The 22,406-nt window shown below is 37.1% G+C and overlaps 1 protein-coding gene across 4 annotated transcripts in view; it reads right to left on the reverse strand.

The window, feature by feature from the left end:
* INTU (inturned planar cell polarity protein) overlaps positions 1-22,406 on the reverse strand; it is an 83,339-nt gene that overhangs the window by 41,490 nt on the left and 19,443 nt on the right. For all 4 annotated transcript variants that reach the window (XM_025420561.3, XM_025420562.3, XM_025420560.3 and 1 more), the window contains exons 3-4: positions 13,930-14,015; positions 2,386-2,589 (exon numbers count right to left, since the gene is read on the reverse strand). In XM_025420561.3, coding sequence (XP_025276346.1) covers positions 2,386-2,589; positions 13,930-14,015 — 290 coding nt within the window. The remainder of the gene's footprint in view (positions 1-2,385; positions 2,590-13,929; positions 14,016-22,406) is intronic.

Genomic DNA, 22,406 nt, shown 5'->3' on the forward strand with positions numbered 1-22,406 from the left:
ATAAAATGGCTTTGGCAATGAGAATAGAGCCTGCAAGGACTTCAGGAGCAAAGAAATGTAAATTAGTAAAAACTTCTTAGATCTCACTTCTGTTTGAAGCATTATGGTAAACTAAATGCTTTGAGAGACCCTCATGCTGTAAAACAAATAGAGTTATGGCTAGAACATAACTTGTTGAACTGCCGGATATGTAAGAAGTAGAGAGGCTTCTAAGGACATCTTCTCCATACCCTTTCAATCCCCTTCCCTGGAACTGCTTTGCAAGCTGCAAAGCAAACAAACTGCAATCCCATCCCTCAGCTGGGACTGGTGGACAGAAGGAGAGAGGCAGGGATGTCTTGAGGGTTGATGCCTACAATAGTGTCAACCAGGACACTGAGTATTGGGGCTAACCTAGGACCACTGTGTTAAACCCGGACTCTTATAGAGGCCTGAAGTACCCTAGGTCAGTGGCAGAAACAGAGGAAGCAAATTCTCTCTGGAGGAATTCTTTGCCACTTTCCGATCATAGGACTCCCAGAGATAAAATTGAGCAGTAAGTCTAGTAGGTGATCATCAAGGACACAAGAAGGCAAACCACCACACATCAGAGTCCTCTTAGGACATAGAGATGGAAGAATGGGCAGATACAGAATAGAAAAGAACACAGAATATGTATGAAATACTTAGAGAAATAAAGTATAGAATCACTAAGACAAGCAAGCAACAAGAGACTAGGCAATATGGAATATGACCAGGAATATGGCAGATTTGAAATGTAGATTAAAGACTTTTCAGGAACTCCTCAAAATGAAATTTTTAAAATAGAAAACACAATAGAGAGATTAAAAACAGTTTGAACATAGCAGAAGCAAGAAATCAAACAAAGAAAATAAAAGATTCCTTATAGAGGAACGACTGATGGTAGACTTAACCACAATCATTTAAGTCAGAAGACCAAGGAATACTATCTTCAAAGAGATTAGAGAAAATAACTTTCTACCTGAATAAGCAATGCCATGTGTCAACTTCATCTTCTTCCTCACTACATAGAAAATCTACATTTTCTTACCTCCTTGCATTGAGAGAAGTTCATATAACTAGTTCTAGGCACTAGAACATGGGCAGAAGTGGTTTAAGCTAGGACTCTGAAGAACTGTCTCATGGGATATTAGATGCTTTTTCTCTTTTCTCCTTGGTGAACTAGATGTAAACAATCCAATGGAGGATTCTGAAGCCTTTGGAAATCATGGAACTGCTAGATGAAGGGCTCCAACCACTGAGCCACATGAGCAGGAACATTTATATTGAAATGAGAAATAAACTATTATGTTAAGCCACTGAGACATCAAGGTTGTTACAGCAATTGGCCTATTCTGACCAATGCAATGTAGAATTACAAAGCACCTTTCAAGAAGAGGTGAAAAAAACACTATCGGATAAGTAACAACAAAAAGAATTCAACATCGAGAGACTTTCACTATAAAGAAATGCCTAAAATATGTCTTAAGAAGAAGAAAAATGATCAAATAAGGAAAGTCTGAAATGGAAGAAAGAATAGTGAGTAAAGAAAATGGTAGAATGTATGTAAATTTAAAGGTTTATTTGTTTGAAGTATAATGCATAAACCGTGCATTTTATAATGTATTACTTACATGTTTTATAACGTATATAGTAGAATAATAATAAATAGTAGTAGGACTAGTATAATTATCCCCAATTTCTGAAATTAAAGAATAACAGCATGGGACATCTGGGTGGCTCAGTCGGTTAAGCATCTGACTCTTGATTTCAGCTCAGGTCATGATCTCAGGGTCCTGAGACTGAGCTCCACATTGGGCTCTGAGCTGGGTGTAGAGCCTGCTTAAGATTCTCTCTCTCCCTCTCCATCTGCCCCACTTCCCTAATCCCTGCTGGTGTGTGTGCACACTCTCTCTCTAAAGTATATAAATAAATCTTTTTAAATAATGATAGCACTAAAATACTGAGGAAAATAGCATGTATGTGAAGAGTGAATAGTTGGAAATAAGGTGTACTAAGGACCTTGAATTATTTTGAAAAAGAGTTAAGGTAGTGTATAGAATCTGCTAAGACAAATATAAGATTTTAAGAGCAATCACCAAAAAAATAGAGCATAGAGCAACCAATGATAGAGAAGAAAAATATTATGGAATAAGTAGCTCAAAAAGAATTCTTTAAAGAAGATGGTAGAAACAAATTCCAGTATTTCAGTATAATCTGTATAAATGGATTCAATTAGGCTTGTCAGAAGACTGCTATGTGTAAGAGACATATCAAAATAATAAAGACAAAATAATAAAGAATAACTGAAAAAAGTGGTTATTCACTTGAAAGGCTATAAAAGAGTCTTATTCTCTTTCTTTGCACTTTTGAGAAAGCACTCACCTCTTCCTTTGATGTTTCTGAGTCGAGCTGCAGTGTGAGATACATAACGATGTGAGGAGTGTTTAGGATATTTTGCTGGATACCTTCAACTTCTTCTCCCCATAGAAGTTTGACTAAATCACTTGTGTTAGACTGTGCCTTTTTCTGTCTTGGTTGAGTTGTTTCCTTTTTCACAGCATATGCATTTTCAAATGTCAGTTTTACCTTAACAAAACAATGTGTTAATTTTTCAACAAGAGAAGGTCAGCTGCAGTTTTCACAAAGAAGGGTCTGTACATGCACAGACATTTAGGTATGCTGAATACAGCTAAAAATCATCCTAGAATATGAGCTCTTTGATGGCTAGGAATATGTATTCTATTTACATTTGTATTCCCAGCTCCTCGCCTAGTTTTTGGCATATATTATTACTACAGAATTTGGCACATATTATATTTGGCACATATTATATTTATTGAGTAAATTTATAATTCTCTGTACAAAAATTTATTTACTTAATCACTGTATTCTAAGTTACTGACAACAAAGAAATGCCATGGAAAAACAAAAATTCATAAGATCATATAATTTCAAAAAGAGGAACACTGTATTATGAATGCTGATAGCTCATCTGGGAAGGGTAAAGGAAGAGATTCAGGAGTAAGAGGAACTGCATACAACCAGATTAGCTTTTTTTCCAAGTGAGGTGATATCCAAATATTTTTCTCTTAGGCATTCCTTGTAGTCCATTAAAATAAAGACCGAGGAGAAAAAAAACCTACCAACATGCTGGATCTGGGACTATGAGCCTGAGAAAGTTACCTATCAGTTTTACCAAGATAGTTTTATTTTCACAGCCTGGTGTCATCAGAGAAGATTGGTAAGAATCTAGAATGTGGCCATGTTCCAGTTGTTGAAAGGTAGCTTCCATTTCTCAATTAATTTTCCTTGAAAAAGGAAATTGTGTCTAGATGCCAGTTGGCCAAAAATAACTTGTTCATTTTAAAGAAGCATCGATGTGTGTCTTGACTAAAAGAAGTTTTCACTAGATACAGCTAATTTCATGTAATAAGAACACTATCATAAGTTATATAACCACAAAGTAGTCCTGATGTTTAAAATCTTATCAAAATACAGATGAGTAAAACAGGATATTCTAACTGTAATAATCCATAAGTTTCAAATTTAAACATTAAAGTATAATGACTCTTTTATTTTTAAAATTAGATTAAATTTTAAGTCAAAAGATAAATTCATGTTTGATCAAGAAAAAATCTACTCAATATATGTATGTTACATCATCACACTGTGTATTTTTAAAAAAATCATGTACAACCTAAATATATATAATTTTTATTTGTCAATCATACCTCAATAAAGCTGGGGATGGGAAATGTCTAGCCAGTATTTAAAAGCAGATAAACTATACACATTAAATTCCATTTTAGACAAAAATCTTTAAAAGTTATCATCAAGATAGGGGCACCTAGGTGGCTTAGCGTCTGATTCTTGATTTCAGCTCAGGTCATGATCTCAGGGTCTTGGGATCAAGGCCCACATCGGGCACAGAGGGGAGTCTGCTTGTCTTCCTGTCCCTCTGCCCCTACCCCTGCTCACTGTCTTTGTCTCTCAATCTCTCTAATAAATAAATAAATCTTTAAAAAAATGATTATCAAGATAGTAATAAATAATCTCTAATTTTTAATCATTTGTTACAAGAGATGCCATTTTTAAGGCCAACTTTATTTAGTTATTTATTTTTTATTTAAGTCCGATTTGCTGACATATAACACCCAATGCTCATCCCGTCAAGTGCCCCCCTCAGTGCCTGTCACCCCATCCTCCCCACCAGTCTCCCTTTCCATTACCCCTTGTTTCCCAGAGTTAGCAGTCTTTCATGTTCCATCACCCTCACTGATATTTTCCACTCATTTTCTCTCCTTTCCCCTTTATTCCCTTTCACTATTTTTTACATTCCCCAAATGAATGAGGCCATATAATGTTTGTCCTTCTCTGATTGACTTACTTCACTCAGCATAATACCCTCCAGTTCCATCTATGTCAAAGTAAATGGTGGGTATTTGTCATTTAAATGGCTGAGTAATATTCCATTGTATACATAGACCATATCTTGTTTATTCACTCATCTTTCGATGGACACCGAGGCTCTTTCCACAGTTTGGCTATTGTGGACATTACTGCTAGAAACATCGGGGTGCAGGTGTCCTGCCGTTTCACTGTATCTGTATCTTTGGGGTAAATCCCCAGCAGTGCAATTGCTGGGTCGTAGGGCAGATCTATTTTTAACTCTTTGAGGAACTTCCACACAGTTTTCCAGAGTGGCTGCACCAGTTCACATTCCCACCAACAGTGCAAGTGGGTCCCTCTTTCTCCACATCCTCTCCAACATTTGTTGTTTCCTGTCGTGTTAATTTTTCACCATTCTCACTGGTGTGAGGTGGTATCTTATTGTGGTTTTGATTTGTATTTCCCTGATGGCAAGGGATGCGGAGCGTTTTCTCATGTGCTTGTTGGCCATGTGTATGTCTTCTTTGGTGAAATTTCTGTTCATGTCTTTTGCCCATTTCATGATTGGACTGTTTGTTTCTTTTAAGGCCAACTTTATTTATTTATGTATTTATTTATTTATTTATATTTGTTTGTTTTATTGGAGTTCAATTTGCCAACATATAGCATAACACCCAGTGCATCAAGTGTCCCCCTCAGTGCCCGTCACCCAGTCACCTCTACCCCCCCTCGATCCCCCGCCCACCTCCCCTTCCACCACCCCTTGCTTATTTCCCAGAGTTAGGAGTCTCTCACGTTCTGTCTCTCTCCCTGATATTTCCCACTCATTTTCTCTCCTTTCCCCTTTATTTCCTTTCACTATTTTTTATATTCCCCAAATGAATGAGACCATATAATGTTTGTCCTTCTCTGATTGACTTTAAATATGATAAATACTAATACAGCCATTCTTTTTAAAAATGAGCTTTATATATTTTTATAAAAGATATTAAGCATATTATTTTTAAAAATTTATTCATAATCCTACCAGCCCATTCAACTGTTAGTAATATACTATAATACAAATTTGTCCTGATGAATAAAACCTTCCAAAAGACAAAAATCTAAATACTGTTTTTTTGTTGACAAGGAGTGACTATTTATTTATTTATTTATTTTTAAAGATTTTATTTATTTATTCATGATAGTCACAGAGAGAGAGAGAGAGAGAGAGAGAGAGAGAGGCAGAGACACAGGCAGAGGGAGAAGCAGGCTCCATGCACTGGGAGCCCGATGTGGGATCCGATCCCGGGTCTCCAGGATCGCGCCCTGGGCCAAAGGCAGGCGCCAAACCGCTGCGCCACCCAGGGATCCCCAGGAGTGACTATTTATGATTATATTCAATTTTGCTTCTCTATAGCTGTCTGTGGCATCTCAAGGGCACTAAATTATCTGTCTACCTACAGTGAATTAAGTTAAATAAACATCTTTTCTAAAATAAGTCTCATTTATTTTATTAACAAGTAGAAAAGAGACATGAGGTCTAAACTCATCATATGTATATATTCAGAGTAAAGATAAACTAGGTCAAGATCAGCAGTAATCTGTATAGAAAATAGGAGGGGAGAAATTCTTCATAAAATTTTCCTGAGGCCTTTACAAAACATGTAATATTCCAAATGGAAAAGATCAGCCTTTACTAAAGTTTTTATGTTTGCTATAAACCTATTGAAAAATGGGCCCTCGATACTACAACAGTGTATAAAAAAAGGCTGAGTAGAAATTTGGGAGGAAAATAATAAGCAAACTAAACAATAATATAAAAAAATTAGAGATCCTATATGGGAACAATCAAGCATTATCTGATGAAACTTAATATATAGTTAAGGTCAGAGACAGCTGAAGAGACTGTTTTAGAAATGATCTTACAAAGATGAAAAAGAATATTTTGGTGTGAGTTTTGACCTAAACAAGAACAAGTAAGCATTAGCCTAAAGACTATATTCTCAGAGTTGTATCTATTCTAGTAAGTAATGCTCAAAATGTGTATACATAAATAGAAATATAAACATGACCACAAACATAAAATCCTTGAACAAGGATCTCATGAAGTAGGCGGCCCCGGTGGTGTAGCGGTTTAGCGCCGCCTGCAGCCCAGGGCGTGATCCTGGAGACCCTGTATCGAGTCCCACGTCGGGCTCTCTGTATGGTGCCTGCTTCTCCCTCTGCCTGTGTCTCTGCCTCTCTCTCTCTGTCTCTATGAATAAATACGTAAAATCTTAAAAAAAAAAAAAAAAAAAAAAAAAAAAGGATCTCATGAAGTGAATGGCTTGGTGGTCGAGGGCCTCTTTACCGGAGAATGAGGATTTAAGGGTGTCCAAATAAAATATACGGGAGCCTTTGGTGGTGTTCCTTGAAAATGTGAGAAATCTAAGAATTTTAGGAAATCCTGAACCCAGAGCTTATGACAGGTTAGATGTCCTCAGCATTAGTCTTTGGTGAGGAGGTATGTATATGAGTGGAGAGGATGGGGAGAAATCTGACAAAGGGAGCATAAGATGAGTTGCATCCTAGGGAAGTTAGGTGTCACAGAGACAGGTTGGGTCTGTTGGAGTATCTGTGAGAGCTTTGCATACAAGGCAAAAGGTGGTCTTCAGAGAAAGAAATGTGCCTCCCAACAGGGAAAGCATCTTCCAGCTGAGATTCTTGTGGGTAGAGAGGTCAAAAGATCAGCTGTGACTCACCAAAAATGACAAAGGGAAATGAGGTGGTAAACTCAAAATAAAAATTCACTAATTTTACTTTGGGCAGCAGTGACAACCTAAAATTTAAGACTAGTTTGTTATGCTTAGTGAAAAATGACATACTTGAAAATGAACTAATGTTATACTTGGCAAACAACTGCACTTCTTTTTTGTGGTGTAAGGACGCTTTCTCCTCACCATGTTAAAAACTCAAACAAATACACTCACCACAGACCCATCCATTAAAATTCTTTTAAGAACTATTTTAGCCACCATTCTTCAGATTTAAGTAAAGTCAGCTCCATAATGCAAAGATAATTACACTTCAGCAAGACATTTTGAAAAGTTTACATGTTAAGTAGCTTTAAATGTCAGGATATCTGGTTGCTTTGATAAAATAATAATGGATGAGACAAATAACTAAATCAAGAGTTATGCACTATTTTAAAAAGGGGGTTGATATACATAAATATTAAGGATATATTTTACAGAAAATTTTATTAAGAAACATCTAGAGTGGAGTGCCAGGGTGGCTCAGTTGGTTGAGTGTCCAAATTGATTTTGGCTCAGGTCATGACCTCAGGGTCATGAGACTGAGCCCCAAGTCAGGCTCCACACTTAGCATGGAGTCAGCTTGGTGTTTTCTGTCTCCTCCTTCCTTTGCCCCTCCCCCAGGTCATGCTCTCTCTCTCTCTAAATAAATAAATAAAATCTTAAAAAAAACAAATAAATAATCTAATATAAAATAGTTCACATGAAACTTCTTATAAAAGGATTTTCTAGGATGCAGTTGAGTGTCTGCCTTCGGCTTAGGGCATGATCCCAAGATCTGGGATCGAGTCCTGCATCAGGCTCCCTGCAAGGAGCCTGCTTCTCCCACTGCCTATGTCTCTGCCTCTCTGTCTCTCATGAATAAATAAATAAAATCTTAAAAAAAAAGGGGGGGGGTTCTGTTGTTCCTCCGAGGACATTAACCTGTAACATGTTTCATCATTCCTCATTGCCTGTCTCCCTCAAAATGTTTTTTTGTGTGTGCAGTTTGCCCATCCTTTCTTCCTTTCCTTCCAGTTCAGGAAATGATGTGCCTTTCCCTGGATCAAAAGACATGCCCTCCATAACTCATCACTTCCAAAATCTTGTTTTTTAATTATCCCCTCTCTACTTCTATCTTCAACCCTTCCATTTAACAAGCAATGTCTCTTCAGCCTCTGTCAAACAAACAAGCGAATTCTTTCTTTCCTACCATGCCATCCTCTTCACAGATGGGAACCAGAAAGGTTGTTAGAATCTGGAGCAGCTCCAAGAGTAGACCAGTCTCAACTCTGCCCCATGGTTCTCATGGGGTCTCTCTTACAGCATCTATGCTGCTATTTGCCTGTCTGATTCTTTCTCCTTTGTCTGGCAGATTCTTTGAATATTCCTCAATCAAAATTCTGAAGAAATTGAGTCAGACTCAACAAATTATCTCTCCTTGATCCTCTTCTCTTTTGGGCAATCTCACTGAGTTATTCAAGATGAAACCTGGAAGGGATCTTGGACTTTTCATTATCCTGTAGGAAGTATTGTCCTTTTTGCCTCACATTATTTTAAATCTAATCTACTCCTTCCTCATATCCACAACAATGCTCTGCTTAGGCCTTTATCACCTCTCTTCTGGACTGCTGTGAAGGTGGTCACCTGGTTTCCCAACCTCTAGTACCATTCAGAGTGAAATATTTCTAAAAGGCAAATCTGATCAAGCCAGTCCTCCACTTTAAAATATCAACACAGATGGTACTTCTGGGTTCTGAGAATAGAGATTTACAAATTTATTTATTTTTATTTTTTTCCAGTCTATTTCCTAGTATTTCCACAGCATATATATCACTTTTGTGGAACAAGGCAATAATAAAAATTAAAACATTCCACCTAACCATCATCTCCTTTAAAAAGACTTTTCCTGGGACGCCTGGGTAGCTCAGCACTTGAGCATCTGCTTTCGGCTCAGGGTGTGATCCCAGGGTCCTGTGATCCAGTCCCCCAACAGGCTCCCTGCAGGGAGAGCTTCTCCCTCTGCTTATGTCTCTGCCTCTCTCTTTGTGTCTCTCATGAATAAATAAATAAAACCTTAAAAAAAAAAAAAAGAATTCTCCCCTTCTCCTGGACCTAAAAAGTACTTGAGAGGTAAGAGTCCAAGACTAATATTCTACAGGCTGATCTCCTACAAAAGGAGTTGTCTTCCTCCAAAGCTCCAGGAAAACAAGCTATGGCCCAGTGCTTAATACAATCAATCCTGGTCAACTGCAAAATTTGAACCCAGGCTCCCTGATCAAGCCGGGAATGGGTGGCATATACTATAATATATATAATTATGTGCTTGTTAAATAAATGAGTGCATAGAGCTGCAGCAATAAAGGTCACAAAGTTAGTAATTAGAAGGGTACTTGCATCTTTGTTCTTGTCACTTTAGATATAAAACCGTTTTCTCAAACCCACAACTTCTTATTTAAAAAATTTCAAACCTACAGAAAAGTTGTAAGAACATAATAATTGCCCACACTTTATTTCTCACCCAGTTTCACCAATTGTTAACATTTTGTCACATTTGCGTTCTCCTTTTCTCTTACTCCCCTCTCCTTCCCTCCTCACCCCCACTTTCTGTATTCAAAAAAAAAAAATTTGGCTGAATCACTTCAGAATTATCTGCAGACAATTTAATGCTTCATTGCTGAATACCTGAGCACACATATCCTAAGGATAGGGGCCTTCTCCTACCAACCAAATACAATTATCACACTTAGGAATTCGAATATTAAATATAATACTGTTCTCAAAGTCTGTGCCCAAATTTCCCATATTGTCCCAATATAGCTGTTCCCCACTGCAATCCAGGATCAATTAAGGATTAGCTAGCTACTGTATTTAGTAGGATGTTACTTCAGTCTCCCTTAGTCTAGAACAATTCTCTAGCCTTTTTTTTCTTTCAGGACAGATAATATTTTTGGAGAATCTAAGACAACTATTTTTGCAGAATGTTAAAACTTGGCTTTATTTTTTTTTTTAAGACTTAATTTCTTTATTCATGAGAGACACACAGAGAGAGAGACACAGACACAGGCAGAGGGAGAAGCAGGTACCCTATAGGGAGCCCGGTGTGGGACTCGATCCCAGACCCCAGGATTATGCCTTGAGCCAAAGGCAGACGTTCAACCGCTGAGCCACCCAGGCGTCCCAAAACTTGGCTTTAAAAGAAATTATTTGGGCTTTTTGTACCTCACCTAGCAAGTAAGCTTCACCTCTGGATTTCATTCTGGTATTCTGAATTTATTTATAACAGACTCATTTAAAAATCAATCACAGAACTGCAGAGTTGGAACTGGGCTCAGATACATTTGCTCAAATCTCCTCTGATTATAGCTGAGAAAACTGAAATCCAGAACAGTCTAGCAACTTGCTCAGAGCCAGGTTTAAATGGAGCTCTGACCTCATTCTACCACATTACCGCATGGCAGATGTAGCTCCTGAGGACATGCTCTGTCAGATGACAAGAAGCTTTCAGACCATTTTTATACACCGAGTAGAAGTTTGAAATATTGCCATTAGATATTTCCAAATTTAAATGTTAAAAAGTCTCATACAGTAGTCTTTATAAATCAGCATTCCTCTTCTCTGACTGCTTGAATAACTGTTTCAGACGCCAAAGACAGAAAGCAGGTAAAGCAACTTTTTCCGGGACCTCAATTAGTCTGGCCCTCAGTTCTGGCCCAGCAGGGACGGGGACACACCCAGGTTGTGTGAAAAATGGGAAGGATCATGCGCTGGAGTCAGTTTCAGCTCCCGGAGTCATTAATTCTGCAACCTTGGAGAAATCATTACATCTCTCTTAGATTCTTTTTCTTCACATATAAAACAGAAATACAATTATTGGTATCTTACAGACTGTTATGAAGAATAAATGAGATTACTAAGAGAAATGATACTAGCAAAACACCCATGTACTGCTTGGTATGTACAAACACTAGTTCCCTTTCCAATTCTACTCCCACCTTCCCTGAACCTCCTAGTTTACATGGGTAGTAGGGACAGGCTTATACTTTACCTCCCTTCCAACACTAATGATTTAAGAAAAACATAGTTTACTAATTAAACATTATCTCTGGCTAAAGGAATTTTAACTACGTTCTAAATCATTATTAAGGAAACATTATGCTAAATGCTGGTGCTTACTTGAGTATGACACAGCTATAATACCAATTCTGCTAGTAAAAAATATGCATATATGTTTATACTCAAGGGGTTAAACTAGAATAAAATATTCCAAAATATTAATCATGAATATTCTCAGATGGTGGGATTTTTTTGTTAAAGATTTTATTTATTTATTCATGAGAGATAGAGAGAGAGAGAGAGGCAGAGACACAGGCAGAGGGAGAAGCAGGCTCCATGCAGGGAGCTTGACGTGGGACTCGATCCTGGGTCTCTAGGATCATGCCCTGGGCTGAAGGTGGTGCTAAACTGCTGAGCCACCCAGGATGCCCAGATGGTGGGATTTTAAAAGATTTTGTCTCTTACTTCTTCACATTTTCCAATTTTTACAATAAGCATGTATTACCTTTATAATAAGAAAAAAAGTTTATTTTCTAAAATAATAAAAAGATTTTAATAATATACATCTTATGATAGGATTATATTCTGCAATTATATACTGTCAAAATCACTGTGAACTTACATCAGGAAGGCAAGAACGTGCCAGAGTGCTGGAGTATAACATATTCTCTGAATATGATAAATTCAAGCAATTCAAAATTCAAAACTGTTTTTCTTCCATTTTCAAAACAAACTGCTGTTTTTTTCATTTAGGCACAGGGTGTACATATTGGCACGTAAGAGCTGTGTGTGTGTGTGTGTGTGTGTGTGTGTGTGTAAATACAGAACCACACTTAATGCAGCAAGATGTTCATGCCATAAAAGGCAAACTGGGCAAACAGCAGATACACGACTCCTATTTCATACTTAACGAGGACATGCAAATAGTGGGTGGAATTGTACCAAAATATTTAAATCATTATTTCTTCCCTTTTTTTTTTTTTTTTAAACTTCTGAGTGTGCTTAGCTGAACTTGTACATGTTAGTTAAACATCAGTAAAATGTGACTTCACTGTAAACATAATTTGGGAAGACAGAAGAGACATGGTTGAACTCCAGCAACAGTGGCAGGCACCTGCAACTGATGGAGGCGAGAAAGCAGAGGCCCTGACCCGGGGCTCAGGTGCAGCCAGTTTACTGGGGGGAAGCTGAGTTAGTTGTTACAATACTGTAATTCTTCCTTAGTGATTGCTAAGTAGTTGCTGTCTGAGCCCCATCAGGTGTGCTAGTACCCTGGCTCACCCTGCGACCTCTCCGCATCTGGGACAACAGTGTACCCTATTTCAGCACGATGGCTGCTATCTGCCTGATTGTTAATATTTCAAACACCACCCCATCTCTACTGGCATTTCAAACACCACCCCATCTCTACTGGCATATCTCTATCCATTCCTAGGCACTGCCGGTCACTGGCTATACCATAGTTATTCTAGCACCTTCATTTTGCACTTCCAAAGGTAGCTACTTGGATAGAGCATCCATGTGTGTCTTTGGGGCGTGTATGTTTGTGTGTGTGTGTGTGCATGCACGCACGCATGTGTGTTTTAAGAGAAAGAAGAGAAAAAAAGAGAAAGAAGAGAACATAAGGGAAATGTTATTTCTTAGAAAAAAAATAATTTCATCATGGGTCCTTTCATTTCAGAATCTCAAATCAGATGCAGGAAGATTTTTATTTATCCAGGATTCTGTTCTTTTTCCTGATCAATCCAGAAAGTGCTTCATCCTCTCACAGTCTGATGGAATATCTAACCTATCTAAAGCACATCATCCTCCCTATCCCTCAAAAGACAGAAAACTAATTCCTGATACTAACAGGAGCAGAGCATTCATAAAAAGAAAGTACACCATTTTCAAAATACATCTAATGACCTAAAAATGTCATCATCTATGATACGAAATGTCAATGCTTAGACTATCAAAATAACTATTATAAAAGAGATTTCTTTTTACCTACAAGGAATGAAAAATAATTCACTAGCTCAATAAAAGCTCAGGAATAAGGCTAAACTAGATATCAGGAAAAAAAATCAAGAAAATAGTATAACTAGTTTTTAAAATAAACAAAGCCATGTTAAAAAAAAAACTTCACAGGAATAGTGATGTTAATAAATCAGAGAAAAGAAAATTCCATAACTGTTTAAAATGACTCCTCTAAGAACTGGATTTTCAACATGTATAGTAGTTATAATAGCAGGTTGGTCATGATATATTTTCTTATTATTGTCATTATTCCTGCTTTACATAGGAGTTTGTTTTTTTTTTTTTTAAAGATTTTTATTTATTCATGAGAGACACACACAGAAAGAGAGAGAGAGGCAGAGACACAGTCAGAGGGAGAAGCAGACCCCACGCAGGGAGCCCGACGTGGGACTCGATCCTTGGTCTCCAGGATCAGGCCGTGGGACTCGATCCCGGGTCTCCAGGATTAGGCCCTGGACTGAAGGCGGTGCCAAACTGCTGAGCCACCGGCGCTGCCCACATAGGAGTTTTATTTGTAGATATTTCTTTATCTATTTAGAATAATCTCCAAAAGCTAAAAATGTTAACAAGAGCTAAAATTTTTTACATAGTCAAGCATGTAAGTGTAACTCACCTTATACATAATAATTTTCAGAATCTTAAAAAAGAAAACAGTACAAGTTGTCCTTATTTTCTGTAACCCATCATAAAATACAAAAACCGTTCATACCTGCATAGGTCCAGGAATGCAAGACAGAACTCTCTCTATGTTCTCAGAGGTCACATCAACATCGTTCACAGCAACAAGGACATCACCTGAAAACAGAATAACAAAGGTTGTTGTATGAATATACAAACATTAAAAACTAACTAAAACTTAGAACATTTTTTTTAAAAAGCATCTATTCCAACCTCTTCAAAGTACTATGGAATTCATTATGTATTATTATATAGCTCATAGCAGCAGAGCTAAGCTCCCATTCCACTCTTTTCTTATATTATAATGCAGCCCAATGTTATGCGATCACTAAAGACAACCTATGGATATTTAAAGAGATGAATATTCTCATTTCGGATACAATTGGGAGGATTATGTCAACTCAAAGGACAAATACAAAATTTGTAGCATTAACCAAGTACTTACACAGTAAAAAATTTGGCTGAAACTGTAATTAAATTCATGTGGTACATCATAACTCAACATGCTGCAGCATTCACTGTTATTATTGATCTGTGTCTATACACAGCTCTTTGTTTCAAAGGCCCCAACCATAACAAAATTCACAGCATATTTTGGTAAAAGCTTCTTTTCCACGGCTTTTCTGTAAATGTGTATGTTTATCAAACTTTCATAAAATAAAGATCAGTGTTAAAATGGAAATTTACTTTTATAACACAGAGGTAATATCAATATATCAGTGAGTTTTTTATTAATAGAAATATATATACACCAAGGTTATTTTCTATCATTCCTAAATATATCATTAGGAAATGGACCAAATAATTAATATTCATCTAACAGATATTTATTGAGCACCTACTGTATACCACGCACTGTTCTAGGCACTACAGATAGAGAACTGAATAGACGAAAATCTCTACTGTCACAGAGCTTCATACTCTGGGGAAGACGGATAATAGACATGCATACAGATAATAGTGTTAGTAGACAATTCTCCATCAGTCCCTCATGTTTTTGTACATCTTGTAAGGCAAGGCACTGAAAGTCCTTGTTCTGGATTATTATTTCAAGAATGTTTGTGTAGTGAACAGCCTTGAACAATAGAGCCAGTGTTGTGGGGAGTAATCATCTGAAAACATGTCTAACAAAACTCTAAAAGCAGGAGACATACATGTATTGTCATAACAGATATGAAAATTAATTAGAGTGAGTGTAGTATACATATTTTTAAGTGTTTAGTAGAAAATTTTCTCTTTCTGTAACAGAAATATTATATCCACTTCTCATTCTCTCAGATATTTGTTTTCCTCAAGTTTTTCTCAGCATCTCTGTGACTCAGAAGTGGCAGGCTTCCTGGACATTGTATCACTGCAGTGGGCAGCAAAGTTCTTTCTTAACAAGCACACAGAAGTCATTAGTATGCCCTGCCAAAGGCTGAAAGGAAATGAACTGCGTGAATTGGTTTGAACTATTAGATAAGAAATGCTCTGCAAATTACTGATGGAAAATTTTATCAAGATACATTCAAAAGTTAAATAAAATAGAAAGAGGTGAAATCAGTTTATCACAGTGCTTAAATCAATTCCTCAATGTAAAATTAATATTTGAGAAAATCCAACAATTTCTCAGCATCTACTTATATCAAATGCATACTGAAAGGCACCAAGGGCTATGATAATATATATGCCAAAGTTTGTTTACTGCTCTACTTATACTATATACAAAATGAATATACAGTTTAAGAAATTATTATTATTCTTTAAAGATTTTCAGAGAAAGAGTACGCACATGCATGCATGAGCAGGGAACCCAATGAGGGGGTGAGGGACTCAATCCCAGGGCCCTGGGATCATGACCTAAGCTGAAGGCAAATGCTTAACCAAATGGCACTCCAAGGTACTCCGAGAAACTATTTTTAAAACGAAACTATTACACATAAATCTAGAAAAAAGATATACGTAAAATGTTGCCTTTGGGTGTATAGGCTCTTTTTTTCTAAACTATTACGTTAAATAAATATTACTATTATAAAAAAATTAAAGCTCATTATTTTACCAAAAAAACCCGACTGTGGTAGGCAGATGAATGGTCCCCTAAAATTGTCCACATCCTAATCACTGAAATCTGTGAATGTTACCTTACATGGCAAAAGGGATGTGGCAGATGTAATTAAGTTAAGGATATTATCTAGGTGGCCCAACGTAATCGCAGGGTATTTATAAGGAAGGAGCCAGGAGGGTCAGAGTCAGAGAGAAGCTTGAAAATGCTATGCTGCTGGCTTTGAAGATGCAGGAAGGGACAAGATAAGGAATTCAGGTGGTCTCTGAAAAGTTAGCCAAGGAAAGAGATTTCTAGCCTAGAAAATCCATAAGGAATGCAACTCTGTGGATACTTTGATTTTAGTGCAAGAGGACCTATTTTAGATTTCTAACTTCCAGAACTGCAAGATGATAAATTTGTGTTGTTTTAAACCACTAAATTTGTGGTAATTTGTCACAGCATCAATAGAAAATGAATACATCTGTGTAACAATACAAAGCAGTCTTGGTTAAGACCCAAATAGGAATTAGGGACCATGAAAGATAAAGAATAGATCTGGATATACAAAGTTCAAAGAGGTCACTGGAGAAAAAAATAAATTAATCTTGTTAAAAGGAGAATTTATGCACAGAAGGACTGGGAAATATGTATGTGCCAGTGTGGTGGAATCAGGCTGTGAATTTAAACTGGTCTTTTAAACTAAGCTGAATTTGATTTAGGGGAAAGAAAATCTGGCTTTTGAAACATAGTTACCATATTGCTATTTTATACATTCAAATCAATGCATTTACTGTCCGAAAAATTCTTAAATTTTGAGAGAATTAACTTTATTATATATACATATATATATATTTTTAAAACACTTTTTTTTAAAGATTTTATTTATTTATTCATGACAGAGAGAGAGAGAGAGAGGCAGAGACACAGGCAAGGCAGAGGGAGAAGCAGGCTCCATGCACGAAGCCTGACGTGGGACTTGATCCCAGGTCTCCAGGATCAGGCCCTGGGCCGAAGGCAGCGCTAAACCACTGAGCCACCCGGGCTGCCCTTATATATTTTTAAAGCTCTAATAACAATTCCTCATTTATAACATGCAGGCATAATCAGAAAATTAAGGTCCGTCCTAATTTCTCATTCTAGAAATCCTTGAATAATGGTGGCTCATATACTAGAACTATCATTCAAAATATTTAAGTCAAATATCACATTCCCTGATGATGCTGGATAAGAAACTGGTGCAAGGTTTTTATTTCTCATTAAAATAGAAAACAAAACTACAGAAATTTGGAAAAATTATTGATGACCCTAGCACTATAGCCATAGTCATTTTCATAAATTATTTTTAGTCTTTACCTATATTGACACAAATGATGTATAAAGGAATGTCACCCTTTTAAATCTCTCAAGTAATAAGAGTTTTTATGTTGGTACATAGTATTTAGATTATAATTTTAATAGTCAAATAATGCATACACTTATTAAATTATAATTCAAATAACCATACTCCAGTTTGACATTTTCATGCTTTTTATTTTTTATTATTACTAAAAAATGTTTAAATAAATGTTTTCATGCACATAGTTTGCCTTCTTTTACATCTAGGGTCAGCAAACTTTTCACAAAGGGCCAGATAAGTAAATATTTCAGGCTCTGAAGGCCATATGGCTTTTGTTGCAGCAACTATTCTACTCTGCAACTACAGCTCAAAAGCAGCAATAGACAACAAACACATGAATATGGCTGTGTTCCAATACAATTTTATTTATCAACACTAACATTTGAATTTCATATAATTTTCATATGTAATAAAGTATTCTTCTTTTGATTTTTTTTATTTTAATCACTGAAAAGGTAAAAACCATTCTCAGTTTGCAGACTACAAAGATGAGTGCTTGGCCTGATCTGACATACAGGGCATGGTTCAGAGATCTGTTTTAGATTATTTCTTTTGGATAAGTGTATCAAATGGATTAAATGGGTTAAGTGGTACATTGTTATAGCTTAATCCTTATTTCCAATTACATTTTGAAAGGATTAAATAATTTCTTTTCTTTTTGGCTTCAAAGAGAAATCCTTTGGCACTTTCCCCACTCATTCAAGTGAGCACCACAGCAAGTGAAAGAGTTTCTGAAAATGGAAATCAGAACTTGTAGGTCCCAGCTTTATCAACTGATTGACCTCTGTTCTTGGATAAATCATATAATCCCTCTGGTACTCATCTGTAAAAGGAAGTGACTGCACCAGATGCTCTCTAGGAAGGCCTAAAAACTCTAATTCTACCTTTCCAATTAAGTCACTGCTTGTTTCATTCCTTTTCTACTGGGTCAAGTACCACAGGCAAAATGTGGGAAAGAAATGATATGAAGGAGAAGAGACAAATACGGCAGAGATACTTTAAAAAAACTGAAACACTGGGGTGGCTCAGGTGGCTCTGTCGGTTAAGCGCGCAATTCTTGGTTTTGGCTCAGTTATGATCTCGGAGTTGTAAGATCGAGTCCCAAGCTGAGCTCCATGCTCAGCTCAGAGTCTGCTTGAGACTGTGTCCATTTTTGTCAGCCCCTCTCTTATCTTGCTCTCACTCTCTAAAATAGATAAATAAATAAATCTTTTTTTTTAAAGGGGGAAAAAGAAAATTGAAATGTTTCAAGTTTTACAGAAGGTGAAAATGAAAATATGTATCAAATAACAACATGTAAAATATTAGAGAATAAAAACCATTCATTAGATGCTCACAAAAAACCGAACCTATCTTTTTAAAAAAGCACTGCAAATGTTTAACTGGAAACAAGCGGAATGTCCATCAACAGTGAAATGTAAAAATGAATATACAATGGAATATCACATATCAAAAGCCTGGATATTTCCCAAGATTATAAAATAAAGAAAATAAACACAAGAGAATATACCCTATATTTTTCTATTAAATGAAGTTTAAGAAGAGGTAAAATTAAAAAAAGAAGAAGAGGAGGAGGAAAAACCAACTCTGTTGATAGAAAACTTGACTTTCAGAAGGAAGGAGGTATTAACTGGGAGGAGGCACTATGGAACCTTCTGGGTACTGGAAATGTTCTTTGGGTGGTAGTTACACAGGCATATACATATGTCAAAATTCATTCAATGTATACTTAAGATTTGTCCATGTTATGAATGTTATACCTCAAAAAGATTTCTAAAAAGTAAAAAAACTTCAAAAAATTTAAAAGAGAAATAGCACAAGTGTGTCATACAAAACAAAGTTATTCAGTGATCACAGGTGAGAACCTTAGAAGTTACACAAAAAGCACTTAAAATAAAACTTTTACTGTTAATGTGTTTAGAACATTAATGTGTGATTTCTTTAACCCTATCCTTTCCAATCCTTAAAAAACACCTACTTAAACTAGCAAAACTGGGTCATCTTGATGAAAAAAAAATCACCAAGGTGATACATAATTTCTAGGATGCAGGTAAAAAGAGGATTTGCTTTGGTTTAGGGATACAGACTGGCTACTCGTAGTCAAGGAGCAATTAGCTGTCAAACTTTTTTTTTTTTTAAGATTTATTTATTTGAAAGAGAGAGAGCACCTGCATTCACGTGCATGGGGGTGGGAAGGAGCAGGGAGGGGCAGAGGGAGAAAGAGAATCTCAAGCAGGCTCCACACCCAGCATGGAGCCCAACACGGGGCTTGAACTCACAACCCTGAGATCATGACCTGAGCCAAAATCAAAAGTCAGATATTTAACTGACTGAGCCACCCTAGTGCCCCTCAGCGGTCAAACTTTAAGAAAAACTCAGAAATAAAAAATAAGGAGTTAAGTCAGCAGAAAGAACTGCAAAAATGGCACCAGAAAATGCAGCAAACCCCCCAGAATCCCAGTAAAAGAAGAATCAGAATAGAACATGAGTTCTACTGTCATGAAAGGGAAAGAATGAAAACAGTCACCAGTCTCACTGTGTTGGCCAACACACTTTAGTCAAAGGAGGGTCATTCTCCAGCTAAGACAATGGCAGAAGTCACCCCAGCATACTGCATTACCAGGACAAAGTTTTCAAGATCCTCCTGCATATGGGGTTACCTCACAGTTCAACCACAGAATTCAGTGTGAAATGAAACAATGAAAGAAACAAATGAGAGAATTCCATCCTGTGGGATTATCAAAGTCACCATGACATTTTAATTGTCCATTATTTATTCCCAAAGTATGTGACTTTAAAAATATACAACATAACCATAAAATTAAACATCTGAAAAAAGAAAAAAACATTTATAATGTCTCCACACAAACCCAACTCTACTAGCATTTTGCTGCATTTATATTTACTTCTAATCATTTTCCCCTATTTTTCTACATAGTATGTACATTTATTCAATAACTGTTTTTGAGGGCTTATTTATCAACCAAACCTTTTGCTATGCATCAAGGATGAAATAATCATTTTATTCTGACAATTTTTTTTACATATTGGTAAATCATAAACTCTTCCATTATGAAACTGAAATGATGAACTTCATTTTTTTTGCCTTTTTATTGCTACTCAATACACATGCAGAAAAGTGCACAAACTGTAGTAGTACAACAGTAAATTATCAAAAAATGCACATATTTATGTAACTACATTCAGGCCAAGAAGTATACTCTGAGCATCATGTGTATCTTTAAATTATTTTAAATATAATCAACAGGACTATATAGTAGTCTCTCCCTCTCTATAGTTCATTCTCTTTCCTCCCACACAGATGGTATGAGAAGACAAAAGCGTCATTCCTAGAGGATTCAGCAGACTGGAGTGAGGATCAGGGGAAAGTAAACATGGAATAGGACGTTCACTGATCATAACCACCTCTCCACTAGGGTTCAAGAGAAATGGGCAAAAAGAATTTTAGAGATTTGTCTACAAATCAGTCCAATTAGGTCCTGAACAGAGGCCCCAGATAAATATAGGCGTTTCCCATCTTGTGGTATCCTAAAATTATGGTGGTTGGCAACAACCAGGCAAGATTTCATAAGCATGAATTCTGGCATCCTCTGAAAGAACAAAGAATAAACCTTAGAGACATTTTACAAAAGAGGAAGTTGAGCACCTGAGAGAACGTAAGCATGCATTAGCTATCTGTTACTGCATAACAAATGACCACAAAACTTAGGTATTTATTAATTAATTAATTAATTAATTAATTAATTTATTTTTAAGATTTATTTATTTATGATAGACATAGAGAGAGAGTGAGGCAGAGACACAGGCGGAGGGGAGGGAGAAGCAGGCTCCATGCCGGAAGCCCGACGTGGGATTCGATCCCGGGACTCCAGGATTGTGCCCTGGGCCAAAGTCAGGCACCAAACCGCTGAGCCACCCAGGGATCCCCCAAAACTTAGGCATTTAAAACAACCACCACCACCTATTATCCTTCTTGGTTCTGGGGCTGACTGGGCTTAGCGGAGGTTCTCACTCAGGGTTCCTCATGTAGTTGCAGTCAGATGGTGGTTGGGGTTGGAATTATCTGGAAGCCTTCTTCACTCATGTGTGGTAACTAATTGATGCTGCAGGGCGGCTGAGACCTCTGTTGGGGTGATTAGCTGGAATACTACTCGTGGCCTCTTCATGTGGACCACCCTTGCTCACACAATGAAAACTGGACTCCAAGAATACTAAGCAGAAGCTGCATCACCTCTTATGATTCCACCCCTGAGATCACATAGTACTAGTTAAGCTGTAGTCCAGGCCCACAGGGGTAGGGAGGGGAGGACCCAAAAACTTAACTCTTCATGGAAGGAGTATCAACATGACGTTGTAAGAAAGGAATAGGGAGATCTTGTTGCAACCATCTGGAACACCCACTGCATAGATGTCCTTCCTATGTGATTTCGCCCTTGTAAACCCCTATCACTGCACTTATCATACTATGTGAAACTGTCTACCTACTTCTTTTTTTTTTTAAAGATTTTATTTATTTGACAGAGAAAGAGAGAGCAAGCACCTGCAGGGGGAGAAGCAGAGGAAGGGGAAAAAGCAGGCTCCCCACAGAGCAGAGAGCCCCACGTGGAGCTCTATCCCAGGACTCTGAGATCATGACCTGAGCCGAAGGCAGATGCTTAACTGACTGAGCCATCCAGGCCCCAGTCTGCCTCTTTCTGACCCATCTCTTCCATCACAGTCTGAGCTTCTTAAGAAGTGTAAGTGGATCCTTAGAGTAATCTTTGTATTCCTGACACTTAGCAAATGTTCAAAAGTTTCATTGAATCAATGAACAAATGCAATTTAGACTAAGAAATATTTTTAAATGTTTCTAAAGTAGCTATAAAAGTTTATCTAATTTTTTTTAAGATTTTTAAAAATTTATTCATGAGAGACACAGAGAGAGAGAGAGAGGCAGAGATACAGGCAGAGAGAGAAGCAGGCTTCCCGCAGGGAGCCCAATGTGGGACTCGATCCCGGGACCCCAGGATCACACCCTGGGCCCAAGGCAGACACTCAACCGCTGAGCCACCCAGGTGTCCCAGTTTAT

The sequence above is a fragment of the Canis lupus genome, chromosome 19 (genome assembly GCF_003254725.2).
Source record: "Canis lupus dingo isolate Sandy chromosome 19, ASM325472v2, whole genome shotgun sequence".
NCBI lineage: Eukaryota > Metazoa > Chordata > Mammalia > Carnivora > Canidae > Canis > Canis lupus.